This window comes from Tursiops truncatus, chromosome X (genome assembly GCF_011762595.2).
Source record: "Tursiops truncatus isolate mTurTru1 chromosome X, mTurTru1.mat.Y, whole genome shotgun sequence".
NCBI classification, from domain to species: Eukaryota; Metazoa; Chordata; class Mammalia; order Artiodactyla; family Delphinidae; genus Tursiops; species Tursiops truncatus.
This window is the reverse complement of record NC_047055.1, coordinates 24,855,049-24,875,077: the sequence shown is the minus strand read 5'-3', so window position 1 is coordinate 24,875,077 and position 20,029 is coordinate 24,855,049. Positions and strand designations below refer to the sequence as shown.

At 34.1% G+C, this 20,029-nt stretch overlaps 1 protein-coding gene and 1 pseudogene across 7 annotated transcripts in view; both read left to right on the top strand.

The window, feature by feature from the left end:
- STAG2 (STAG2 cohesin complex component) overlaps positions 1-20,029 on the top strand; it is a 115,507-nt gene that overhangs the window by 50,310 nt on the left and 45,168 nt on the right. For 6 of the 7 annotated variants that reach the window (XM_033850144.2, XM_033850142.2, XM_033850143.2 and 3 more), the window contains exons 5-12: positions 2,386-2,482; positions 6,781-6,857; positions 9,527-9,731; positions 11,689-11,840; positions 14,280-14,353; positions 15,488-15,611; positions 16,405-16,503; positions 16,600-16,679. In XM_033850144.2, coding sequence (XP_033706035.1) covers positions 2,386-2,482; positions 6,781-6,857; positions 9,527-9,731; positions 11,689-11,840; positions 14,280-14,353; positions 15,488-15,611; positions 16,405-16,503; positions 16,600-16,679 — 908 coding nt within the window. Of the gene's footprint in view, positions 1-2,385; positions 2,483-2,786; positions 2,872-6,780; positions 6,858-9,526; positions 9,732-11,688; positions 11,841-14,279; positions 14,354-15,487; positions 15,612-16,404; positions 16,504-16,599; positions 16,680-20,029 lie in introns of those variants that run through there. The other variant, XM_073799134.1, reaches the window with a different exon arrangement.
- On the top strand, positions 13,990-14,090 carry LOC117310526 (U6 spliceosomal RNA; annotated as a pseudogene).

The window sequence follows — 20,029 nt, the reverse complement described above, 5'->3', positions numbered from 1 at the left end:
AAGCAACATTTTAGAATATGTCCAGTAAATCTCTATGAGCCAGGTTATTCTTAAATAATATTTTCTTTTTCTTTTCTTTTTCATGTGATCATATTATCTTTTTTGTACATCAAATTGTACATATTTTATTCATTCAGTTCATACCCAAATTCCGTATTTATTGGTATATAACTTAAAACATTTTCCCTCCTGACTTTTCATTTTTTATATTAGCTGTAATTTATCATCTTAATTTTTAAAATTTTGTTTATTTAAAAATTTTTTTATCTGTTTTGTGGTTTCCTCTTTTGTCCATGAAGGAATAAAGTGCTGCTTTTATTTTTTAGTTCTGTTTTTTAAAAAATTGCTATATTGAAATATACTTCACAAACCATAAAATTCACCCTTTTAAAGTGTAAATTCAATGAATTTTAGTATTGGTACATTCACAGAGTTGTGCAGCCATCACCACAATCTAATTTTAGAATTTTTTCAATACCCCAGAAAGAAACCTCGTGCCCATTAGCAGTCACTTTCTCCTCACCTGCCCCCAAGTCTAGGCAACCATGAATCTACTTTCTATAAATTTGCCTATTTTGGACATTTCATATAAACGAGGTCATATAAATATATGGTCATTTTTGAGTGGCTTCTTTGACTTAGCGTGTTTTTAAGGTTCATCCATGGTGTGGCATGTATTATAACTTCATTCTTTTTTATTGCCAAATAACATTCCATTGTATGGATATGCCATGCTTTATTTATCCATTCATCCCTTGATGTATCTGTGGTTTGTTTCCACTTTTTGGCTGTTGTGAATAATGCTGTTATGAGTATTATTGTACAAATTTTTGTTTGGACATACGTTTTCATTTCTCTTGGGTAATAAATACCTAGGAGTTGAGTTCCAGGGTCATTTAATTCTTTAGCTTTTTGAGGAGCTGCCAAACTGTTTTTACAAAGTGGCAGCACCATTTTACTTTTTTACGAGCAGTGTTTTAGCATTCCATTTCTCCAAATTCTTGCCAGCATTTATTATTGTCTGTACTTTTTATTATAGCCATCTTAGTGGGAGTGAAGTGGTATCTTATTGTGGTTTTGATTTCCATTTCCTTTGTGGCCAGTTACACTGAGCATCTTTGCATGTGCTAAGGGCCATTTGTATATCTTCTGTATAGAACTGTCTATCCCGATCCTTTGCCTATATTTTTAATTGGGTTATTTGGCTTTTTAAAATTATTGAATTGTAGTTCTTTATATTTTCTGGGCACAAGTTCCGTATCAGATATATGATTTGCAAATATTTTCTCCCATTCTGTGGGTTGTCTTTTCACTTCCTTGATGGAGTCCTTTCAAGAATAAAGTCTTAATTTTGAATAAGTCAAATTTATTTTTCCTTTTGTCTCTTGTGCTTTTGGTCTAATATATAAGAAGGGTTTGCCTAACTCAATGGTTATGAAGATTTACTTCTGTGTTTCATAGGTTTAACTCTTACATTTAGGTATTTGATTGTGTATGATGTGAGAGAGGGTCCAGCTTCATTCTTTTGCATACAGATATCCAGTTGTCCCAGCACCATTTGTTGAAAAGACTAGTCTTTTGCTATTGAATTGGGTTGGCATCCTTGTCAAAAATCAAATGACCATCAATCTAAGGGTTTATTACTGGACTCTCAGTTTTATTCCATTAATCTACGTATCTGTCCTTATGCCAGTACTCTACTGTCTTGATTACTGTAGCTTTGTAGTAGGCTTTAATATCATGAAGTGTGAGTCCTTCAACTTTGTTCTTTTTTCAAGACTGTTGACTATTCTGGATACCTTGCATTACCCTAAGAATTTTAGGATCAACTTTTCAATTTCTGCTAAGAAGCCAGCTGGGATTTTGATAGGGGTTGCATTGAGTCTGTAGCTCAATTTGGAGGGTACTGTCATCTAACAATATTAAGTCTCCAGATCCATGAACTATCCTACTTTCTTTTGATGCTTATTTCTTATTAATATGGGACTATTAGTGCTCACTACAATATTTTAGTCAAATATCAGTATTTTCTAAGGTATCTATAATATCTATATAGATATCTATATAGATATCACTATATAGTGATATCTATAATATCACTAAGAAATTTCAGTTTATAGAATTGGGTCCCATATTTAGTTTTTAGATTCCTTTTAATGCAAAAATGAGGAAGATGGATCATTTATGTACAATCAGGTGATTAATTTACTGAATTTGATTCCATTTTATTGTTTAAATTTAACTTTAAATTTTAGTATACAAGTGTATGTATTTATTGAAATAATGTGATACCACTTAATGTTGAATCTTAACGACTTTAATCTGACTTAACTAACTCTTAGAACGTTAGAAAAAGCTAATGGTTCTTTTCCCCCTCTGCTGTAGTCGGTGGTAGATGATTGGATAGAGTCATACAAGCATGACCGAGATATAGCACTTCTTGACCTCATCAACTTTTTTATTCAGTGTTCAGGCTGTAAAGGTAAGATATTTATTTTGGAAGCAGAATGTTCTCAAATGTTCTCTTCTTTTTTGTTTCACCTAAAGATTATTAGCACTTCATGTGGAAACTAATGCCACGATACTGAGTTATTTGCATTATAACCATACAAAATGTATGTAAGGAAAAAAGAGCAAAGAACAAAGAGAGAAAGTCTGTTGAGACTGTTATATTCATATGTGAAAGTTAACTAAAAACTTGGCAATTTATAATTGTTATGTTACTTTATTAGATATATTTCCCACTTTCAGCATCTGGTTTTAGGAGCAAAGAAATGGATTAAGAATGGAGGAGGAAGATAATGAAGAGATACAGGTTCAAGTGGCAGGGAATTGTAGAGTGTAGGGAGTTAAAAAGTGCCCTGAATAACAGTAAGTAAGTAAGTAAGTAGGTAAGTAAGTAACTAAGTAAGTAAGTAAACTAAGGAATTGGTGACATTTACAGGTTTTTTTCCCTAAAAGGTAGAGAAACTGGAGTGGGGAGCGGGGTCTTTTTTAAAGTGTTTATACTTTATTTTAAAAGATTTTGAAGTAAGAGTAGGGAAAATATAAAATGTCTTCCCTGAGACAAAAACATGTAGTACACACATTTGGCCAGGGAGACAAAATTGTGTAAGTTGGGGAGTCATACATCCTGATCTGGATCAGTAAATGAGTTAGTCAAGATCATGGGCAGGTTCTGATTTATTCTGTGTCTCCCTAATACTTGGCCCATCCTTGAAATTCTAGAAGATGCACAGACTAATAAATGTTACAGAGTTTTCCAAGGGTATTACATTTTTTTAATGAAAATGGCACCAAAAACATGGGCATTAGAAGTTAGGAGGAGGGAAGATTGCCTAAAAGTAGATCTAAAGAATTAAGGTGCTAAAGAATGACTGATTTAATAAACAAATCTGAAAAGAGATCCCAGAAAACAATTTACTTATGTCTACTCCTTTAATTCTACAAAACGTCTTTAAACATCCTGTCATTGGAATTGGAAAACAAGTAACATTTTAAGAACTGATGCATTTTATGAGGTCGATCACAACTTTCAGTGCAGTCTACATATTAAATGTTATATATGTGAGGCCTGATAGACAAATTTATTAACTTATTGGGTCTATGGTCTTCATAATGCCATTAATATGGCCATTTTTTAGAAATTTTAATGTCTTTAGAGTGCAGAGTTGCCTAGTTTACTTCTTAGCTAAAGGTAGCTGTAAATCAGTATTAGAAAATTCTACTGAATCTGCTCAGAGGAAGTGTTGTAGTAATGACAGTATGATGAACCAGATTAACTCTTTAGAAAATGAGATATGTTGATATTGTTTTTTTTTTGTCTATGTCCATCCCATCTTTCTGGAGTAGAAGGGTACAAGTACCTGTTTGTGGTGTTATGTAATCAAGGGCAATGTCCTTTCTCCTTAGATTCTTTGAAAATGGAAGGTTGATTGCAGAACAAGTGAACAGGTGCCAGAAATAATTTAATGATTTGAAATTCTAATTTTTATATTCAGTCTTACCTATTATACCATAGTTTGATCAGTTTTAGTTTCCTAACTAGGCTTCTGAATTGCAGTTTTAAAACAAAGCCGTAGTCAGAGCATTTCCCTTTATCAGATACATTCCTTTTCTGGCATCACTGTATTTATAAATCAGGAGCTTGCCCATTAAACATTTGGACATAGCTTGTCACAAACAAGGTTGTGAAAATTTTTAAAAATTGAAGGTGTTGAAAACTTACGTAGATTTAAACACTGCTATAATATTTATTTTAGAAGCAAGGAAGCTCCATAAAGAGGAATTTACCATGTAATCAAAGTTAAGGTCATTAAGTACTTACAAAACATACTCAAAAATATTTTGGTAGAATTCTTTTATAAATGAATTAGAAACATGCTTAAGTGTATACAGTGTACCTTTTCCTGTGGATTTAGGACTGTTATTATGAGCATCAGTTATTTTACTGTAGTTATGCCTTCTGAAGTATTGAGGTATGTGGAGAGATGTTTGGCCCTACACTGAATGGCTCCAGACTGCTCTGTGGTTGGTGATTCTGTGGCCAGTTGTTTCCTTCTTTCTTTCCTGGTCAGCTGTCACTTTTCAGTTTACCAGTTTTTAAAGCAGTCTTGCTTCATGTCCCCCACACTTTTAAGGCAGTGGGAGCTGGCCTGATGTCCTGATGGTTCCTTTATACCTGTCTCAGGAGTTATTATATGCATGGAGTTTGTGACAGCTATTTTGTTTTCTGCTTATATTTGGGTTTATGGCTGTTATATGGTCTATGAGATGAGAGGAGGAGCTTTAGAAGTTTGTCAAAATGTATGCAATATGTTTACTTTGAGATTTATTTATATATAAATGCTTATTTTGTAGAAATTATTTCAGGGATTGAGTTACTTGTCCTTCTCTAGCACTGCCACATTTACAGTACCTGGGTATAAAGTATGAAAAGGTTCTGGAGATACATCCATGGCTCTAGATATAAATTAAAAACCTCTCAAAAGGTTTTTGAGAATGTGCTTCTTTAGTCAGGGAAATCATGCTTTCTTTCAAATTTGTTAATATTTTTAAACAATCATTTGGTTTTTTAATGTGGTAAGTAAGGGCTCTTTCACAGTACCAGTAGAAATTGATCTCACCTGGGGCTGGGCAGCAAGATGTAGACTAATAATCTCATACAAATTATTTAACTTCTCTTTGCCTTAGCATCGGTTTCCTCATCTGTAAAGCCAGGATTATAGTACCTCCTATATAGGCTTGTTGCCAGGGCTGAAGTGGCTGGTGCATACGCGGCTCAATGGATGTTAGTTCCTATTCTACTCCTGCTGGTTTTGTTACGCTACTGGAAGGTCTTCAGATTGCATGCCCATAGAGAAGGGAGCTCACATAGCAGTTGTTCTTTTCAGATTTGGGGTTGGAAAGAGAGTATGATGTTCTATTGTTGTTTTTAAATTTATATGCACACACACATGTGCATGCATATATAAAATAGAGCTTGGTCAATTGAAATATATCTAACTTTTATAATAAATCTCATATTCCTGTACCAAGACATTCTTTTATTTTTAAATTAAAAAAAATTTTTTGTTTGGCTGTGCCGTGCTGCATGTAGGATCTTAGTTCCCCAACCAGGGATCGAACCTGTGCCCTCTGCATTGAGAGTGTGGAGTCCTAACCACTGGACTGCCAGGGAAGCCCCAAGACATTCTTTTAGATGTTACTATATTTATGGTATTCATAGTGATTAGACTGGCAAAGAATAAATAATCTAGCATTAGAAATGTGGTTTAGGAAATTCACTTTTTACATTTTTTCTTTTTTTAAAAAATATCTGACACCCCATCAGTGGAAATTCATGTACGACTTCTTCTTGCATTGTCTCCTACTCATAACTTTTTCCTAGAAACCCCTTTTTTGATATTTGACCTATACCTGGCTAACTTTTACTACCTTTTTTTTTTTGAAATACAGTTGATTTACAGTGTTAATTTGAGGTGTACAGCAAAGTGATACAGTTATACTACTTGTAATGTGCATCCTTTCTCCTCGCCTCTTCCATACTCCTTTAAAACTCTAAATGTCCTTATAAGAAACACCTACTTATCCAGATCTTTTTTTTTTTTTTTTTTTTTTTGTCTGAGCTATAGTCTTTCTTGGCTTTTCAACTCATTTGGGCATTTATTATGTACTAACTTTAATACTTTATTTTTCCCTTTCTCTCTGCTCCCCGGCCCCCCCCCCCCCCCCCCCCCCGTTATTCTTTGTTTAAACTTACAACTAGATTACAGGCTTCTGGATGAGCAGGAACTACAGCTTACTACTTATGTTTATTTGAAGCCCTTTGAGGGGATGATGGGATGTAGTTGCCTTACATATTGTTGTACTTAATAAAGAAACCTGGCTAAAGTGAAGTCTACCTATTACTCTTTCCCTTATTTTCTTCAGGTTCATCCTCAAGGTTTTAAATGTTACCCTGGATGCTGCCTCATGCTTGATGACATATGCTTTATATTAAAGGGTCTTAGTCATTCTATGCATGAGTAAAGTTAAGTCAAGTAGAAATGGCTAAGGCTGATTGTTCTAGGAAAAAAAGATACCTGTCAGAAGTGTGGGGCTGTTTTCTTGTATATGTTGATAATGGCATTTGTGCTTTATAGGGTTGAGTAACATGGTAAAGATCAAGTGCTATTGAAGTACACCTTATTGTGCGATTGTAGACATTTTAGTGTTAGAGATGGACTTAGAAGTTATTTTTTAAATTTACCATTAACTTCTTACACTTGCACATTTCAGGTGTTGTCACAGCAGAAATGTTTAGACATATGCAGAACTCTGAAATAATTCGAAAAATGACTGAAGAGTTTGATGAGGTAAGTTATTACCCTAAATGTTATGATAATTTTATGCATCTTGATCTTGATTTACTCTTCAGAGTATTAAATTCTGAATATTAGTGTTGTGGGTAAGAGCTTTGGCAGTAGAAATCCAATCAAATGATGGCCATGTGACCTTGGGCAAGTTGTCTTAGCATCAGTTTCATCATCTGTAAAATGGAGCTAAAAATATTTATAAGGCTGTTATGAAAATTGAATGCAGTAATGTTTGAAAAATTCCTTAGCATTTTACAATGCCTGGCATATAGTAAGAACTTAATAAATGGTAGCAGTTTTTATTTGTCAAAAAATTAAAATTTCAAGTAAGAATAAAATTTAAGTGCCTGCAAACATACCTTATGTTTATAGAATGTTGTAGAAGGAAGATTTGATAAATACTTGGGGAACCAGGTACAAGCTTAGGCAAAGGAAAATACATACATACATATATATGTATAAAATTGTTTAAAGTCTTATTTATGTTTCAAATATGAGTAGTAAGAACAATACAAATCCATAATAAGTAGTAGCTTAGACTTTAGTTGATCCTTTATCACGGTGATGTCTTTGAAGTATTGTTGCCAATAAAGACATATTTAGATTTACTATAATATAAACTCCTTCAGGACAGGGATTTTTGTTTGTTTTGTTCACAGCTGTATTCCAGCACCAGTAGTTTTACTCTTTAAAGCTTTTCACCATGAATTTTCAAGTAGAAAGCCTTGTCTCATTTGAGTTTTATTTGATGTTTTTTTGGTTTTTTTTTGCTTACTCAGATGAAGGAGCTTTCAACTATCATTCTAAAAGATAGACAAGAGTTGTTAAAATGGCTTTGATGATCACTAAGTGCTATTAATCAGTCTCTAATTGAGATATAATTATGAGGAATGGTATTATTTTAACTTTCTGATATTAAATGTTTTAGTGAGAACTTTCTTTCTTCTAAACAGCTATTTGAAACAAGAATCCTGAAATAAGATTTGAAAATATCAGCAAACCAAGTTGCTAACAGCAATTAAGATGACACTTTTCAATATAGCACTAAATGAGCCAATCAGAAAATGTGGAAGAAAACCTTTTTGTGGAGTATTAGGACCTTATTCTCAGATGAGACATAGTTCAACTTGTTTATGGCATGACTTAAAATTTTAAAAAATGTATGGCTCTAATGACAAAATTTAATTGTTAAAAATTTTACTAAATCATACTGATAAAATGACCGTAAGTTTCTAGGACATTCTTGTCAGAAACTCTTACTTTTAGAGGTTCTGTGTAGTATTGATCTCTGTTTTTATCTTTATGACTTGCTTGTTTTTAATGATTTATGGAGGACCTCAGTGTATCTTCATTGGTGAATGCCCCATCTTATATATAGGAGTACTTGAGTACCTGTCTTTCCAGGTCATTCTAGCTACATTTCCATTTTTTAAAAAAATATCTCATTGTTTACATCTGCTGACTATTTGATGTCCTGAAGCTAATGAAAACATACATTGTAATCCTTCGATTATTTATAACTCATACATCAATCCATTAGACTGGCTGAGAATGTGGTTTCATCATTTTGAATCCATTAAAACATATAACTTTGGTTTGATGTTGGTTTGGTTTTGTTTTAAAGAAATTTAGTAACCGTATCTTTGCTTATCAGAATAATGTTTTGTTTGATGGGAGAGGCTTTTTATTTTGGTATGTAATTGGTATATGTTTTCATTGGTTAGAGTGAATTCAGAATATCCATTTTGTTTTTTTAAAAGATTTATTATTTATGTATTTATTTATTTAGGGCTGCATTGGGTCTTAGTTGCAGCATGTGGGATCTTTGTTGAGGCACGTGGGATATTAATTTGCGGCTCACGGGCTTCTCTTTAGTTGTGGCGCGTGGATTCCAGAGTACGTGGGCTCTGTAGTTTGCGGCATGCGGGCTCTCTAGTTGAGGCACGAGTTCAGTAGTTGTGGCTCATGGGCTTAGTTTGCCCCTTGGCATATGGTATCCCAGTTCCCTGTCTAGGGATCGAACCTGTGTCCCCTGCATATTGTAAGGCGGATTCTTTACCACTGGACTACTGGGGAAGTCCCATCCATTTTGATCTTAAATAAAAGAGATGTGTTCAAAGGTACCTCTACCTTTGCATATTATTCTCCTGCCTACTTTGAGGATTTATTATAGAAGAAAGATGAGATAAAGGAGTCTTTCTTTAAAAAATAAATTTGTTTATTTATTTATATTTTATTTTCGGCCGCATTGGGTCTTCATTGCTGTGCACGGGCTTTCTCTAGTTGCGGCAGGCGGGGGCTACTCTTCGTTGCGGTGCACGGGTTTCATTGCGGTGGCTTCTCTTGTTGCAGAGCATGGGCTCTAGGCGTGTGGACTTAAGTAGTTGTGGCACGTGGGCTCAGTAGTCGTGGTTTGCGGGCTCCAGAGCACAGGCTCAGTAGTTGTGGCGCACGGGCTTAGTTGCTCCGTGGCATGTGAGATCTTCTCGGACCAGGGCTCGAACCTGTGTCCCCTGCATTGGCAGCCGGATTCTTAACCACTGCACCACCAGGGAGGTCCGATAAAGGAGTCTTTTCAAGCTTCTGCCTAGGGTATTTGAAAAAAAAAAGTAAAAGTTTATTAAGTCATGTGTTTTAAATGAAATTGCTGTTTAAAATTTCTGTTTTAGGATAGTGGAGATTATCCACTTACCATGGCTGGTCCTCAGTGGAAGAAGTTCAAATCCAGTTTCTGTGAATTCATTGGCGTATTAGTACGGCAGTGTCAATATAGTATCATATATGATGAGTACATGATGGATACGGTCATTTCACTTCTTACAGGATTGTCTGACTCACAAGTCAGAGCATTTCGACACACAAGCACCCTGGCAGGTCAGTATTTAGAAATATTTTCTGTGCATTTTCTTAGGTTAGAGATGAAAATGATTTTCATTAAAAGAAATGAAATAATGGTGACAAATTAATTTTATTTATTAAGTAGCCCCTAAGAGGACACTCTCCCCTCTCCTTCAACCCTCACGAATTACTGGGAATGGAGTGATATCTTCAGTTTTGATTTTCTGAAGGCATAATTAATTTTCTTGTGGTAAACCTACTTGTTTCCTATCCACCTCTTCTCCCTTTCTATGGCATAGTGATCTGTTGGGTTCTTGAAATATGTTTTATCAAGGAAGGTATTGACAGCAAATTTGGGGAACAGTCATTTTGGATATGTAATTCTAAATGACTTTTATGCATAGTCTCTGCTAGCATAGTCCCTCCTGGTATGATGGTCACTATAGGATGATGCTTATTTAATCACACCACAAAAAGTTGATTTTTCTTACGCTTCTGAGTAACTTTAGGCTGAGTCAGATTCTTTGCTCTTTAAATTTTAATGAAATGAGTTACATTTTTAAGGCTCACATGATTAATTCTAGAACAGTGGTTTTTAGTGTTGATGTTGATAAAATGTTCTGGTTTCTCTTTTGTGCTGAAAGTACTATTATTGAATATGTGCTTTTTGGTTTGAGTTTGAATAAATCAACTAGGCATTAATTGTTACTATAGTATTCTAAGCTTTAATGATAGAATATTTTGATTTCTACAAAAATGTTTCTTTCTCTAAGTGTGGGGATGTTTTTTCCTTTAGAGTATTTCCCCAGAGAATTAAAGCTATGATTAAAGATGTACTTCTGCTCAGCCCTCCATTTAAAAAAAAATAAAATGCATACAGTCAACCTGTAGGTTTTGCTTTTAGATTTGAGGTCACAAAATATGAATGTGATCTTGCTCTGTGAATTTAGGTAGCTTTGATGTTAAGAACTTGAACAGTTAAAGTAAATTAAAGCATATATGATGGGGTAAGGTGGGTAATTTTAGATCAGAATGACAAACTGGTTTGCTGAAGGTGTGGAATAGCTCAGAAGATTGGAGATCTCTTTTAAAGAGAGCCAATAGCCACAAATTAAGGTTTAGTTTTGTGGTGTTCTATCACGCAGTGAACCAGGTGTGAGACATAGTCTGGACTAAGCTATATTAAGCATAAAGTGTTCAGATATTTCAATTAATAAGTTTGAAATCACAGGCAGTGAGTCTTGTCTTAGTAGCAAGAGTTCAGTAACAGAAGGTAGAGATCTGGAGGAACTCTGATAAAAAGCACTTTATTGAGTGATATTTTACTCTTTGTACTTTTGACTTTTTATCTAGATCTGTCCTTCATAATCGCACCATTGTCTTTATGATGATATGTAATAGAGTAAAATTAAAGGAAATCAAGTACTGATAAAACTGTTCAACATTTCTACACACTGTACTTTGATAAAAAGCACTTAAGTTCCCTCCCCCTTTGGTTACTGGATAGCTAAATGACTGCTGTATGAATCAAAATTTATTTAGAAGGTGAATCGTGGTCTCTGGAAAAGGTCATTGTAGGAGACATATATATCATAGTATAGTGGGATTTGAGCATAGTCTAGAGTCAGATTACCTAGTTTTGAATCTTGGTTTAACTATGTATATGAACTGTGTAGTCTGAGGCAGATTTCTTAATCTCCCTGAGCTTCAGGTTCTTCATGAATGAAATGAGGATAATACTTAACTTTGAGGGCTCTTGTAAGGATTAGGAGTTAATCCATGAAAAGTATTTAGCATAGGTAACTGACATATAGTAAGTATTCAATACACATTAGCTGTTGTTTTACTATTGTTGTCATTTGTAGCAGCTATATTTTTCTTTTCTGTTAGAAGTGGAACAGCCCATCTTGTTTTTAATTTCTCTTAAATTGATCTTAACTTGTAAATTTTTGTGTCTGTGAGACTAAGTTCAGCATTTTCCATTTAAAAATAGCTATGAAGTTGATGACAGCTTTGGTGAATGTGGCACTAAATCTTAGCATTAATATGGATAATACACAAAGACAATATGAGGCAGAACGGAATAAAATGATTGGAAAACGAGCCAATGAGAGGCTAGAACTCCTGCTACAGAAGCGGAAAGAGGTATGTACACTTTTGCACTGAATATTTAAGCTATTAATCTGTAACTAACTTGGTCACCATTAATTATGATATAACTTTGCTAGTTCATCGGATAAATTTTTTTGAAAAATTTAAACAACATGTTTCAGGTTGTTTATACATCTAACTTATTTTTGTTGATTATTCATGCCAACAGTACCTTCTGTGTATATATTCTTTCTATGTGGACTAGGATTAAGAGTTCAAGGCTTCACATAAGGAGTCCTGGGCCAGTCTGACAAGCTGCTTAATGCTTTAGTGTTGTTCATCTCTACTGTGAAAATATCTCTCCTAACTTCCTCCGTCAGCTTATTGTCAGGATGAAATGAGGTTTCACTTATGTAAAGTCACTTTGAAAAATAACTTATAAGCTATTTATGCTGTCATAATCTGTGTTTTTGGTTTTTTTATAGTGTAAGAGGCACTTGGTTAACATTAATGACCACCAAATTCAACTTTGAATGAGGAAAATATATTTTTTCAGTTTTATGCTAAATAATAATAAATAAAATCTTTCGATGTTGTGTTTTTTGGTCGTTGTTGTTGTTGTCTCCCCTGCCCCCATGCCGTGCGGCTTGTGGGATCTTAGTTCCCTGACCAGGGATTGAACCCAGGCCCTGGCAATGAAAGCGCCGAGTCCTAACCACTGGACCGCCAGGGAATTCCCTTGATGTTGTGTTTTTGATTTAAATTCCTCCTTCATTGGTGATGTAATATTTTGCTATCTGATATTGGGGATGTTTATTTTTATTTCTAATAGGCAAAGTCTGCTGTTTCAGAAATATTAGTAATGCAGTTGAGTTAAAATATTTGCCGTGGTATTCCATAAATTACTTACTTGATTTTGACATTTTTTGGGGGGTAGTGGTAACTATAATTTAAAAGTTGGTTATTTCTGAGATAGCCAATAACTTTTTAAAATGCCCCTTGCTCAAGAGAAGCCAGAAAAATCTTGCCCACATTTCCACCATGCCTAAACTCCTCATCTTTTTCACGTACGGTTGACCTTTGAACAATACAGGTTTGAACTGTGCAAATCCATTGATACTTGGATTTTTTTCAGTAGTAAATATTACAGTACTTACATGATCCACAGTTGGTTGAATCTTTGGTTGTGGAACCTTGTATATGGAGAAACTGTGGATACAGAGAAACTGCATATACGGAGGGCCGACTATAAGTTTTATTTGGATTTTCAACTGTGTGGAGGGTCAGCGTCCCTAGCCCCTGCGTTGTTCACGGGTCAACTGTAGTTGAAATGAAGAATTGACCTTTTTGCCCCTTAACTTAGTTAATAAATTGCATTGGATGCTTTATTAGATGAACATAATGCATGAAATTATGGCCTGATTCTAAGATTCTGAACATAGAATGAGTGGATATAGGTAAAAAGGGGTTTTGAGTTTAAAATTCTTGTACAAATATAAGATATTAATACTTCTAGTGTGGGTTAAGTTTTTAAACATGTTGAAAGACCACCTGTGCCTTTGACTGTGCTAATTAATACAAGTGCATGCCCTTGTTAGCATTATTTGGAAATGTGAGATTATATTCATGAAAAGAAAAAAAAACATTTTACAGAAACATAGAATATAATCTAAAAGCTAATTAATACTTAGCGTGTGAAAGATTTTCCTTGTACTTCTCAAGCTCTGAAACAATTTTCTCTTAACTATCAAACTCTGAGTTGAAAATATATGGGAGTAAATAAGTCAACCCAGATTTGAAATGTTTAGTTGGTTATTTCAAGTGAGCCTTGTTTCCCTCAAAAATATTTAGCAGGGAGACAAATTTTTTGCCAAGTTATTTTACTCAAATCGTTTTTGTTCTTTTAGCAGGCACTAGTTAACATGACTTATTTTTCAGATGCTACAGACCAAGATAATGAAACATTGTTATGCTCTTTTGATTATATGTTATATAATATGTATTATAATAAACTACATAACAGATTTCTTTATGTACATTTATACAATGAAAATATGTGACCATTTAAAAAATTAGTCTACCAGCTAAACATTAAAAACCAAGTACAAATATTCCAGGTATTAAGGGACTGTGGCTACCTAATAGACAACAGATGTTAATTTTTGTATGTGGACACTTTTCGTTTAGTGGAATTAAGAATTGGGTGCTCGCTTCGGCAGCACATATACTAAAGTTGGAATGAGAAGATTAGCGTGGCCCCTGCGCAAGGATGACACGCAAATTCGTGAAGTGTTCCATATTTTTGTTGTAAAGCAGAAACTGACACACCACTGTAAAGCATAATTATACTCCAATAAAGATGTTAAAAAAAAAAGGAATTGGGTGTAATAACCAAAACACCGGAGAAACCTGCATTTGTGTTTGTAACAACTTTTAGATGTCCTTTTGGTTCTCTTCCATTACAATTGAAAAGAAATGATGTGTTCTTTTCAGCTTCAAGAAAATCAAGATGAAATAGAAAATATGATGAATGCAATATTTAAGGGAGTGTTTGTACATAGATACCGGTAAGTCAGGGCAGTTTTTTTTAATGTAACTCTTATCCTGTTCAAGTTTGGATATTTAGAGGTTTAGGTAATATAAATTTAGTGGAAATCGTGTTAGAGTAAGATCAGTGTTAGAATCTAAGCTCTTCCACTGATTGAGACACTCTATGCAAGTTACTTAACTGCTCTCAACTTTGTTTTCTATCTGAAAATGGGGTAATGTTGTGCTTGACTTGTAGATGCCCAGAAAATGGAAGCTACTGCTGTTATTAGGAGTCAGGGTACAGAATACTTAATTGATTTTGGAGGTACTATGTTAGTAGAGACTGTACGTTCTGATTCCTGACTCTTTCCTCTTCCATTTGAATATTAGTGGGAAAAGCTGGATAGATTTAAGTGAGATGTTTCCCTTATTTTGAATGAGTAGAGGAAAGAAATAGGTAATCTTACCACCATTTCTGCTGTAACCTATTCTTTAAATGTTGGTGGCATGTTTATTTAACTTCTCCGTCATTTCCTTAACTTGGCAGTTATTGAATCAGGTTAATACTTCCTTTGTAATATCCCTTTGTCTATTCTTACCTTTTTATTTCTGTTGTCACCATTACCTTAGTCTGTTCTCTCGTCATTCTCATGCCTAGAGATTATTGCAGTTGTCTTAAAATGTTCTTTTGTTGCATCATTCTTCTGCTCAAAAGCCTTGAATGACTTACCATTACCTACAGGATGAATTCAAAATAATTTAGTCTGACATTCAAATCCAAATTGAGCTTGGCCTCAATATTAGGTGTAACTAATTCTCACCTGGAAAATATTATCTAACCAGACTAGTGTTCCTGCTGTCTGAACACACCATGCCCAGGAGGTGTGAACAAAGGCTGGGGTATGGCATGGTATATAAAAGGTGGGGATTGGATTCTGTTTGTAGGTTTATTTAACTTTAAATATTTATATGGTGATAATTATGCTTTGACAACTAGACTGTAAGCCCTTGGCATTCGGGGGCCATGCTTCAATTCTACATTTAAATCCCCAGTAATACTTAAGGTAGTGGTATATTCATAGTAGGTATGGAGTATTTGGTGCTGCTTAAATAAACCACAAGTCCTGTGGTATACTGGCACTAATATGCATAATTTTCCTTCCTCCATGCAGGGATGCAATAGCTGAAATCCGAGCTATTTGCATTGAAGAAATTGGCATTTGGATGAAAATGTATAGTGATGCCTTTCTTAATGACAGTTATTTAAAATATGTTGGTTGGACTATGCATGATAAGGTAAGATATGCCTTATAGACTGCTTTTCTTTTTACACATAGGCATAGCTATCTGCTGCTGTCATTCATAGTGACTTAATCTGCATACAGGTAAAACTGGGAGCACATTCCTATAGGCCTCTCTCCTTTATTCTTTTCTGTCCGCTCCATGAAAATATGGTCTCTATCACATAAAGTCCCCTAGTTTTTTGAATCTTGGTGACTGATTTAGCCTTCAATCTTGAAACAATTTTTGTACTGAAACAATTGGATCATGTAGGCGATGGTGGTAGTGGTGAGACATTTCTTAGAGCAGTAAGAAGAATTCTTACTCTGTTAATATGTAAGTGCTCTATACATTTTAAAATTTCTTTAATTTTGATTCTCTTGATAAACATGTATCTTAGCCAGATTATAAGTTACAACTTGGCTTCTGACCTTTTTTATTTTTTTTTAATTAATCTACCTTTCTCTTAGTCTGCCTCTTCACAAGCCTTGAAGTTCTTTGTATATATTCCTTACAAATATTAATTTCTGTAAAGGAAAACTTACTGTGAAATATGCTACTATCGTCTTTCACAATAGTATTGCTTTGAAAAAATTTTCATTTGACCCACAGCAGTAGTAACCCCAAAGGTATTTAGTTTTAAGTGTTTATGTATTAATTCCTATTTTTGCATTATCAAAGATGAGAGTTTCCGAAGAAATGCTATTGTATAGAACATATTTAAAGTAGAAAATATTGTAAGTATCTTGAATGTTCAGGTTGAAAATATGCAGAGTTTTAATGCATTTTCTCTTCTTGTTTCATTCAGCAAGGTGAGGTAAGACTCAAATGTCTCACTGCTCTACAAGGGCTTTATTATAACAAAGAGCTTAATTCCAAACTGGAGCTATTTACCAGTCGGTTCAAGGTTAGTATTACTCTAAGTATTTAAAAATTACCTGTTATTTGAAAGTATTTTTTCTGGCTTTCCCTTTAAGAATATTTTAATTATTTTTGTCCTTAGGATAGAATTGTGTCTATGACCCTTGACAAAGAATATGATGTTGCAGTACAAGCAATAAAATTACTCACTCTTGTTTTACAGTAAGTATGTTTTTTAAAAAATATTTATTTATTTATTTGGCTGCCCTGGGTCTTAGTTGCGGCATGTGGGATCTTTTAGTTGTGGCATGCAGGCTCTTAGTTGTAACATGCATGTAGCATCTAGTTCCCTGACCAGGGATCGAACCCGGGCTCCCTGCATTGGGAGTGCAGAGTCTTAACCGCTGGACCACCAGGGAAGTCCAACAGTAAGTATGTATTTATTGCATATCGCTAATGTCTAGTTATCTAAATAATACATTAGAATACTTGGTTTAAATTTATTTAGATCTAAACTTTAATAACTTGGGGTTTTACAGCAAGAAGTTTAATTTTTTCATGCAAAGTTGAGAAAACAGGAAGAGAGAACCATTGGACTAGAAAATTCTGAGCTAGGAATTCATGAGTTCTCATTCTCTTGACTAGTTTCCTTTCAATTTTACTGTCTCTAGATGCTCTTGAAATAAAGTTAAACACTTGAATGTGTTAAATATGCCTATCATATTTTGTCACTATTATTTTTTTAAGATTTTATTTATTATTTATTTATCTTATTTATTTTTGGCTGTGTTGGGTCTTAGTTGCAGCATGCAGGATCTTTGTTGAGGCATTTGGGATCTTTCGTTTCAGTGCGTGGGCTTCTCTTTAATTGTGGCGTGCGGGTTTTCTCTCTCTAGTTGTGGCGCGCAGGCTCCAGGGTGCGTGGGCTCTGTAGGTGTGGCGCACGGGTTCCAGAGTGCATGGGTTCTGTAGTTTGCGGCACGCGGGCTCTAGTTGAGGTGCGAGAGCTCAGTAGTTGTGGCGTGCTCGTTGCCCCTTGGCATGTGGGATCTTAGTTCCCTGACCAGGGAGCAAACCTGTGTCCCCTGCATTGTAAGACAGATTCTTTACCACTGGACCACCAGGGAAGTCCCTTGTCACACTTTCAGAAATTAGTATTTACTGAAACTTATCTGTAAACAATCTGAATTTAAAACGTATTCTACTATGTTAAAATGTAAAAGTGATGGAATTAACTTTTTTCTTTTTAAAAAGGTGTGGTGATATATACAAGATTTACCATTTAAACATATTTAAGAGTACAGATCAGTGGAATTAAGTACATTCATATTGTTGTGCAGCCATCACCATTATCCATCTCCAGAACCTTTTTTATCTTCCCATACTGATACTCTGTAGACGACTGCCAAGTGTGATTTTAAGTCATATTGTCTACTCTTTATCTCTGAATTTGATTATTTTAGGTACCTCATATAAGTGGAATTATACAATATTTGCCCTTTTGTAGCAGGCTTATTTCACTTAGCATAATGTCTTCAGAGTTCATCCATGTTAGGTTATGTATCGGAATTTTATTCCTTTTTGAGACTCAGTATATTCCATTGTATGTATAACACATTTTATTTATTCATTCATCTATTAATGGACATTTAGGTTGTTAACATGATCCAAATAATTGCAAAAGGGCCTTTTCAAAAAAAAATCATAGCATGCTAATTCTGATACTCATATGTATGGGAAAGTCATCATGTAAGAGTAGCCAGCAAAATTCTGATTAAAAACTAATGAGAGACGACTACCCGGTATGATTTTAAGTCACTATATTGTAAAACCACAGTAACTTATTATTATTAATTTAAAAAATTGAAGTATAGTTGATTTACAGTGTTGTGTTAATTTCAGATGTACAGCACAGTGTTTCGGTTATACATATACATAGTAGGTCCTTGCTGGTTATCTATTTTATACATAGCAGTGTGTATATGTTAATCCCAAACTCCTAATTTATCCCTCCCTACCCCTACCATAGTAACTTTTAAATTTTGGCACTAGTATGTGAATAGACAAATCAATGGCACAGAATAAAGAATAGAGACAAACTTAAATGCATCCAGGAACCTAGTGTAGGGTAAGGGTCGTTTCCTATCAGAAAATAAATGGTTTTGTGACACTTAGGTTCTATTTGGGGGGAAATTAAATTGGATTCATATTTTGACCTTATATAGAAATGATTTCCAGGTGGATGAAATGTTTAAATGTAGATAAATGAGACCATTAAAGTGCTAGATGAAAACTTAGGGGACAATTAAACATTTATATTTTATATGTAAACTGAGCAATGTCTTTCTGAGCATGACATAAAACCTAGACATTAAAAAAAATACTGAATTTTAACTACATGAAAAACTAGAAGAAAAAAACTAGAAATGTGTATATGACATAAAATATAAACAAACTCAGAAAACAAATGACAGACTGGGCAAATATTTGCATCATAGGAGTCACTTTCAATAAATCAATAAAAAGAACAGAAACCCAATAGGAAAAGAGTCAAAAGTTAGGAACCACATCATAGACAGAAAAGAAAATAAAAATTTAAACATATGAAAAGTTGTTTAGCCATACTTAGAGATATGTATATTAAAATGAGACCATCTTTAACCTGTTGCTTGACAAAGATACAAAATGTGTTTGGTAATACACTACGTTGGTAAGGCTATGCAAAAACAGACCCTTATACATTATTGATGGGACTATGAATTGGTATAACCTCTTTGGAGCAAAGCTTGGCAGTATCTATTCAAAATATAAAATGCTTACATTCTCTAACATAGTACTGTTTGTAATAGAATTTTGGAAATATTCTAGATGATTATTAATAGAGGAAGAATTAAATTTATATATAATAACTAATAGAAGCACCTCATAGGGGTTATCTCATTTAATGCAGCAGTCCTGTGTGAGGAGCATGGTTATTAACGCCCTTTATATGAAATGGACTACATTGCAGTCATTAAAAAGAAGGCAGCTCTACCTCAAAATTTAAATTAGGTGGTTGGGATTAATATATACACACTACTATATATAAAATAGATAATCAACAAGTACATACTGTATAGCACAGGGAACTTTGCTCACTACTCTGTAACAACCTATATGGGAAAAGAATCTGAAAAAGAATAGATATATGTATAACTAAATCGCTTTGCTGTACACCTGAAACTAACACAACATAGTAAATCTACTGTACTCCAATATACAATAAAAATTAAATTTAAAAAAAATCAGAAAAAAAGAAGGCAGCTCTAGATACACTGACATTTTCTGAGAATTCCCTTAACTGGGGGGATTTTGAGCAGTCTTAACAATTGCATTTTTCTTTAATTTTTAATTAGATTTAAAAATTATAAATTATTATATGCACGTTATAAAAATATTGAAAGAATCCTGAAGTAAATAAGAAAATAATAGTATCCTACTTATAATTCTACAGCTTCTCCCCTTTTCCTCCGTAATACCCTGTGGACATCTTTTTTTGTTGTTTCTGGTATTTTAATGAAGGGTAATGGCCA